The sequence below is a fragment of the Sinocyclocheilus rhinocerous genome, unplaced genomic scaffold (assembly GCF_001515625.1).
Source record: "Sinocyclocheilus rhinocerous isolate Xijiao unplaced genomic scaffold, SAMN03320098_v1.1 scaffold2696, whole genome shotgun sequence".
Classification (NCBI taxonomy): domain Eukaryota; kingdom Metazoa; phylum Chordata; class Actinopteri; order Cypriniformes; family Cyprinidae; genus Sinocyclocheilus; species Sinocyclocheilus rhinocerous.
In genome coordinates, this window is record NW_015639582.1 from 262380 (window position 1) to 270555 (window position 8176).

Consider the following 8176-nt stretch of genomic DNA (forward strand, 5'->3'; position numbering starts at 1 on the left):
GAAACAGTTAGCTTCTGTGGTTCCATGTTGCTTCTTATCACAGTGAGACAGATAATATTCTTTATAAAAATCTTTACTGTGATACAAGCTGTCAATTAGCGTTGCATTGCAGTTGTGTTTATTGTCTTCCACGTTTCATCAGTCAAAGCATCTCTATCTGCATGTTATTCAGCTGTAGAATACTAAAGTACTTTGTAACGCAGTAACGTGAGTAGTTTTTTTTTTAGCAAACTACTTTTTCACTCTTACTTGAGTCATATTATTTTTCAGTACTTTTACTTGTACTCAAATAAATTATTCCTTAAGTAGCAATACTTTTACTTAAGTACAATTTCTTAGTACTCTTTCCACCACTACTGGAACCCTCTCAGGGCTAAACTCGGGGACTGGAACCCTCTCTGGGCCAAACTCAGGGACCGGAACCCTCTCTGGGCTAAACTCGGGGACCGGAACCCTCTCGGGGCTAAACTCGGGGACTGGAACCCTCTCTGGTCTAAACTCAGGGACTGGAACCCTCTCTGGGCTAAACTCAGGGACTGGAACCCTCTCTGGGCTAAACTCGGGGACTGGAGCCCTCTCTTGGCTAAACTCGGGGACCGGAACCCTCTCGGGGCTACACTCGGGGACTGGAGCCCTCTTTGGGCTAAACTCGGGGACTGGAGCTCTCTCTGGGCCAAACTCGGGCACCGGGACCCTCTCTAGGCTAAACTCGGGGACTGGAGCCCTCTCTGGGCCAAACTCGGGCACCGGGACCCTCTCTAGGCTAAACTCGGGACCGGTGCCCTCTCTGGGCTAAACTCGGGGACTGGATCTCTCTCTGGGCAAAACTCGGGGACTGGTGCTCTCTGTGGGCTAAATTCAGGAACAGGGGCCCTCCGTGGGCTAAACTCAGGAACAGGGGCCCTCCGTGGGCTGGAGCCGACACTGGAGCTCCGGGGCTAGGATAAGGGCGACAGTCCCTTTCTCCTCATCCTCCTCCCCTGGTTAGAGGTGAACGGCGTGGCCGGTGGGCTTGACAACCCAAGAATGCCGCGGCCGTCGGGCCTAACACCAGAGCGGCTGGCGGGCTTGGGAATGCAGCGGCTGGCTGGCTTGACATCGGCGCGGCCGCGGGCTGGTTCTGGCTCGGGGCCAGATGCTCTCCAGACACCGGAAAATCGCTTCCCTCCAGCTTAGTCCTGTGGTGTCTGGGAGGTCCACGGGGCGATGGTAATTGGCCCCGTGCCAGAACAGAGAGTTGATGGTGGCGTCATCCAATGCCGTCACTGCGGCGAGCCCGCAGAACTCCCAGGCACACTCGACGAAGGGGAGATCTCTACGGGCGAGGGCAATCAAGCGTGCAGCAATCTCCATAATCGCGGGGGGAAAACACGGAAAACTAAAAAAAAATCACTTTCAAAACTGGAATCAAAAACACGGAGAGTAGGGGTGCCGCTCACTGTTTATGGTGCTGTCTTCTGTCACAATGTGCCTACGGTGAGGAGCGAGGAACAAGGAGCGACGAATGAGGAACGAGGAGAATGCAGGAGAATCTTAATCAAACAGTCTTTATTGACATCTAGGAAGATACACGTAGGACACGGGATTGACGTTCGAGACAGCACGTGGAACCAAATTAACACAATCAACATGGGAAAACTGGGACATGGAACACGTGGGGAACAAAACACAAGACACAGGACTGACAATCACTGATTATTTCTTACGTATGGCTGTGTGCAAACACAAGATGAACCAAAGACCCTCACCTCAGAGCAGTCTTCAGAATGTCCAGTGCACCGTAGTACTTCCGGCCTCCGATGATATAGAGCGTGTTGTTGAGGACACACGCACAGTGGCGGAAGCGTGGTGGCTCAGGGAGGTGCGCTAAAGGTCTCCACTCGATGGTTCGGATGAGTCCCTCTCCGCGCATGAAGCACTGGGCAAACCACAGGCAAAGGTTTGGCTCTCGACGCTCAAAATTCTCATTCACACAATCTCCACCAACGAGCACCAAAACCTAACGCAAATTCAAGAGAAACACACTGATATCATATTATCACTGATATACAACTAGTATCATGATGCTAAAATAACATGATACTTTGCATATAATTGTCCACATTTAGCATTTTGCTAGGGCGATAGTTTACAATTGGCTACAATATAAACAATAAAGTCAACTGGTTTTGACTTGATTTTTAGTAAATATAGCTTTATGTGAGCTTGCAGGTGCATATAAATGTACAGTGCCTGTCAATTGAAGTTAATGACTCATTTTGTCTTGCTGATATTGAGGATTATTAAATATTTTTTGTACGGTAGCCGAGAGAGCTAATCGTGCTGCAAATGAAAAAACACATGCAAATAGAAAAAAAATACCTGCAAATTAGGAAAACATCATCATCTGTTTGACAACACATGCTGCAAATACACTCAACACAACCAAATACAGAAATGCACAGCAAAAACTCTCAACACAAGGAAATACAGAAACGTGCTGCAAAAAGCACAATGCAACCAAATACAGAAAGGTGTTGCAGGTAGCACAGACCACAACAGAACCCTTACGAAAATTTATTTGTTTTACTACAAATAAAACAAAACAAAAAAAGGTCCCACTTTATATTAAGTGGCCCTAATACCTGTGTACTTACATAGTAACTAGATGTGTACATAGTATGTAGCCACAGTGTAAGTACACATTGGTACATAGTATCTAGAGCTGTGATATTTCTGTAACTACACACATGTAAGTAACACTTTCTTTACCAAAAAGTGCTGTTAGTCCTGTTACACATTTAGGGTTAATTTTCATTCTCTTCCATTCCAGTCTGTGCTACTTTCAACTTCTTTCTGCATTTGGATGCGTTGTGTGTATTTGCAGCAGGTTTCTGTATTTGCTTGTGTTGCGAGTTTTTGCAGCGCATTTTTGTATTTGGTCACGTTGTGTGTATTTGCAGCGTGTGTTGTCAAACTGGTGAAGATTTTTTCTTAATTTGCTGGTCTTTTTTTCTATTTGCATGTGTTTTCTTAAGTTGCAGTGCATTGAGCTCTCTCGGCCACTGTTTAATTGATAACATTTTGGTGTCGACACAAACCTAATTAATATTAAGTGTGTATCAGAGTTAAATATTTATAGTATTTAAATATTTAGTCATATCGCCCACCACTAAACCACTACTTTAATAATAAACATATATAATTAATAATATATAACCACTGTTACGCAGAATAATCAATCTTAGAAATTTTAAGCGATTTTCTAAATTTTTGGGAAAGGGGCAGCTTAGAAAGGTAGTAAAATAAGGGAAGTGAATGGGTTGTGTATGTAGAGTAGACTATAGAACTGTGATGAAATTACTAGTTTTGCTTTTTTATTGATTTTATGTAACAACTATATTTTTCAGCTGTGTTTATTAATGAGACGGCAGCTGTCTGTGATGTACCTGGTTCGGTGTTCGTGGTTTGCAGTCCGATGTTCTCCGATCACCATGCAGGAGATTTTTCACAGTTTCCAGCGCTGTTTTCCCTCCTGAACTCCTGAGCAGCAGCTTACAGTCCTGCACCTGTTAAAGGAGATTTGGTGGACATTATGGAGCTTTAAAGAAAACAAAGTGAGGGATTGTCCACACAGAAGTGCTGTATTGCACCTCCTGCAGCTCCTCCGGTCTCATGAGAGCGAACCGAACGCTCTGCATCAGTCGTGAGAGATGAGACAGTCTCCGGTCTTCATCATCCTCCACCCAGTTCACCACGGCTCTGAACACGGCCAGCTGTCAGGAGAGAGAGAGAGAGAGTCTGGATGAGCTGCTGCCCCTGCTGCTCTTTTCATGCTGATGCAGCCAGAAGCATGTTTTTTCTAACAGCCATTCAGAAAGTAACAATGCATTTGACATTTCTATTTGTACTGTTTAAATTAGTCGGATGATTTCCTGAAATGAGCGATTGTAGGGAGACAGTAACTTGAAAACTGCACCAATGTAAAGTTCCAGAATTGCTTAGAAAGACGCAGAGATGTAGGCTAGGTGAGACCGAAAGAGAAAAGCTGGTTTATATAGAGAGTCCAGCACATTAATGTAACATTTAATCAGAATTACTGTAACTACAGGTAAATTGCATAATCATAGCGTATCTTTGCATATTTTTTGTTGTTGCTGTTGACTGTTTTTTTTTTCCCTAAGCAGTATCAATTCCCCAAAAAAATTGTTGCTTCAACTGTTTTAATTTATTTATTAATTTATTTAATACATTATTTTTTGATTGAACTTGTTGTCTTTCTTTTTAAGCGATATTAATTCCCATAATATTGTCTGATTTTATTTCAAATTAATTATTTTTGGCTTGGGTTTTTGCATTTCTTGAACTTTTATAAGCAATATTTATTCCCACAAATATTATTTCTTTAGTTGTTTTAAATTTTGGTTTGAGTTTCTGCCTAACCTAACTTTTTTTATTATTTAATGTATCTTCAGAGCTTACCTCACTGTCTGCATTGAGCGCATCTCTCTCCAGCAGACGCTGCAGATGGACGCAGGGCAGATCCTTGAACTTCTCCCCCTCTGCGACCCTCTGAAAGTGGGCTAAAGCATAGTCCTCTGCCCGTCTGCCCAGATCCTCCAGACTGTAGGCTTCAGCCAAGGCCAGAATATCCAGGCAAGAAGTTTCATCCATATTATCCTGCAGGAAGTTTAAGCACAGCGCCAGCGCCCCCTGCAGCTGAAACTGTGAAGCTGCTTCTGTCAGATCCCACACGTTCCTGCAGCTCAGGTTCAGCCGGCCGGAGTAAATGAAGTCCAGCAGATCATGCAGCACCCATGACCTCACGCCGCGCAGTAACACCACACCCTCACCGGACTCACGTAACCCTCCGCAGAGCAGAGCGCGAAAGTAGTCCGCACCTGCTGCTAATATGACGCGATGAGCTAGAAGAGAGTATTCAAGGAGAAATATAGCTATGACATAAATGACTTTTTGCACAATTATAAATGCTGCAGACAAAATTGAAAAGTTGAACTGCACACTAATTTGTTTTATAAAAAATAGATTAGACATGTCAACTATGATATAATCAGCGAATGTGAATTTATTTAAAGACAACAAACCAAAAAAAAAAAAAAGTATTCTTTGCATTTTATTCCCTGTTAAATGTAATAACAAACAAAAGAACTGTGACGATAACACTCATTTACATTTAGTGAGCAACCTTATAAGTTAGAAACAGTGTTGGGGAGTAGCTAGCTACATGTAGCGACGCTACTAACGTAACAACATTTTTCAGTAGCTTTACAGTAGCTCAGCTACTTTTAAAACAATGTAGCTTTTCCGGTAGCTAGCTACTTTTTCCAGCAAATAACACGAGCTACAATCCATTTTATGAACCTGCAATGGACTGAAGAAGAGCAGCGTATTTTTAAAAGTTTGCATATTAATAGTGCATTACCTTCTTCTAGTTTAGGAACTATCAGTGACGTAATTGTATGTTCATTTAGGGCTGCATGATTAATGGAATAAAACTGAAATCATGATTTGGCTTAGTGCGATATGCTGCATATGCTATGCTATTTCGATTAGCTCTGTTTTAGAAATATACCTTATATTCTTAGGAAAATGCCAGATATGGATTGAAGAACGCAGACAAATGATATATTGTTGCAGCTGTGTGTTTATTGTCTTTGTTTAGTCAGTCAAATCATTTATATCTTCATTTTATTCAGCTCAGTGTTAGTTATATTACTTCTGTGAGGCATTTTGAGATTTTGCACAAGGGCGCCCTCTTGAGTATGAATGGAAAAATACATTTTGGGTAAAGATAATATATAACTACTTTTTCAGGAGAGTAGCTTGACTGTAGCTACAATCAAGCTTAACCCCAACCCCCCCCTTTACCTGAATTCTAATTTTTATTCATAATCTTTCAGCACTATTTATTTGTGGTAGAGTATCTGGCCTCAATACTAAATTTAATATTTAATTTTGTTTATTACCTATTAATTTTAATTGCTATTAGTTTAATGATATTATTTCTGTTTAGCTTGAATTTCAGATCTCACTGTTACCAGGGAAACGGTCTCCACTGTCTGTCTGTATGATGACATCACAGCCAACGTTTCTCTCCCACAGTGTTCGGATGACCCTCAGGCTTCTTTCCCTCTCTTCGCTCCCGCTGACCGCAACATCTTTGCCACACAGTCGCTCGAGTCTTTCTGCCCCTAAACACCTACAGGCTTCCAGCACCTCATCTGTTTCTCCTCTGTCCGCTTCTCCACTGTAGCTGAAGTCCAGTACAGTCTTCAGTCCTGCAGGAGTCACCCGTCCTCCATCCAGCTCCACTTCCTTAAGCCCCGCCTCTCCATATAATAGCCACGCCTCTGCCGTTTGACTGACAGCAGCCAGCACCAGTCGGTGAGCCTTGTGGGAGTTGCCTAGGAATTTTAAACTGCAGTCCAGCAGAAGCCCCTCCTCCTTGAGTCCTCGCAGTGAGGCGAAGAGAGCGTCGCAGTGTGTGGGAAACACAAAGAGGCGGAGCTCCGGGTCAAAGAGAGGCTCTATAGGAGGAGGTTTTCTGAAAGTGGGCGGGGAATGGGTTGATGTGGGAGGAGTTGGAGGGACGTTTGACTTTTTTTCTCTAACAGTTGTTTTTAGACTTGAGGATGCGATGTGACTTCCAGCTTCCTTTTCTCTTCTTTCTTCACCTGCTGCATGTCTGCTTTTCACAGAAGAAGACTGGAGATGAATGGACTTATCTGCTGCCTTTTTCTCTAGTTTCCCTCTGGTTTTGTACTGAGACATTGGAAACCTATTAAAAGTGTGAAATCATTCAGTTAATGAGCAGATGTCTGAACAGATCCAGGAAGATGTTGCATCAGATCATCAAAACAATTTCTCAAAAAATCTTGCTTTACGAAAGATAAATAGTGTGTGTGTGCGTGTGTGTGTGTGTGTGTGTGTGTGTATATATATATATAGTTTGGGATGAGTAAGATTTTTAATATTTTTTAAAGAAGTTTCTTATGCTCATTAAGGCTGCATTTATTTGATAAAAAATACAGAAAAAAAAAGAATTTTGTGAAATATTGTTGCAATTTAATATAACAGTTTTCTATTTTAATATACTTTAAACTGTAATTTATTTCTGTGATCAAAGCTGAATTTTCAGCATCATTACTCCAGTCTTCAGTGTCACATGATCTTCAGAAATCATCTGATTTAATCAATGTTGAAAACGGTTGTGCTGCTTAATATTTTATTTGGACCTCTGCTACTTTTTTCAGGATTATTTGATTAATAAAAAAGTTTAAAAAAAAGAACAGTGTTTCTTTAAAATATAAATTTTGTGTTACAATATTCTATTCAAAAGTTTGAGGTCAGTATTTTTTTAAGAAATACTTTTATTCAGCAAAGATGTGTTGGATAGATAAAAAGGGATAGTAAAGACTTATATTGTTAGAAAATATTTATATTTTGAATAAATGCTGTTCTTTTTAACTTTTTATTCATCAAAGAAAAAAGTATCAAAAACAATTTCTCAAAAAATCTTGCTTTACGAAAGATAAATAGTGTGTGTGTGCGTGTGTGTGTGTGTGTGTATATATATATATAGTTTGGGATGAGTAAGATTTTTAATGTTTTTTAAAGAAGTTTCTTATGCTCATTAAGGCTGCATTTATTTGATAAAAAATACAGAAAAAAAAATAATTTTGTGAAATATTATTGCAATTTAATATAACAGTTTTCTATTTTAATATACTTTAAACTGTAATTTATTTCTGTGATCAAAGCTGAATTTCCAGCATCATTACTCCAGTCTTCAGTGTCACATGATCTTCAGAAATCATCTGATTTAATCAATGTTGAAAACGGTTGTGCTGCTTAATATTTTATTTGGACCTCTGCTACTTTTTTCAGGATTATTTGATTAATAAAAAAGTTTAAAAAAAAGAACAGTGTTTCTTTAAAATATAAATTTTGTGTTACAATATTCTATTCAAAAGTTTGAGGTCAGTATTTTTTTAAGAAATACTTTTATTCAGCAAAGATGTGTTGGATAGATAAAAAGGGATAGTAAAGACTTATATTGTTAGAAAATATTTATATTTTGAATAAATGCTGTTCTTTTTAACTTTTTATTCATCAAAGAAAAAAGTATCACAGGTTAAAGTAAATAAATGTTAAGCAGCTCAACAGTTTCAGCACT

At 40.1% G+C, this 8176-nt stretch overlaps 1 protein-coding gene across 1 annotated transcript in view; it reads right to left on the reverse strand.

Moving 5' to 3' along the window:
• LOC107751517 (kelch-like protein 33) overlaps positions 1-6772 on the reverse strand; it is a 12818-nt gene extending 6046 nt beyond the window's left edge. Inside the window, exons 1-5 of the mRNA XM_016567256.1 lie at positions 6039-6772; positions 4462-4904; positions 3633-3755; positions 3429-3548; positions 1749-1999 (exon numbers count right to left, since the gene is read on the reverse strand). Coding sequence (XP_016422742.1) covers positions 1749-1999; positions 3429-3548; positions 3633-3755; positions 4462-4904; positions 6039-6771 — 1670 coding nt within the window. The 5' untranslated portion in view covers position 6772. The remainder of the gene's footprint in view (positions 1-1748; positions 2000-3428; positions 3549-3632; positions 3756-4461; positions 4905-6038) is intronic.
• Positions 6773-8176: the final 1404 nt, after the last annotated feature.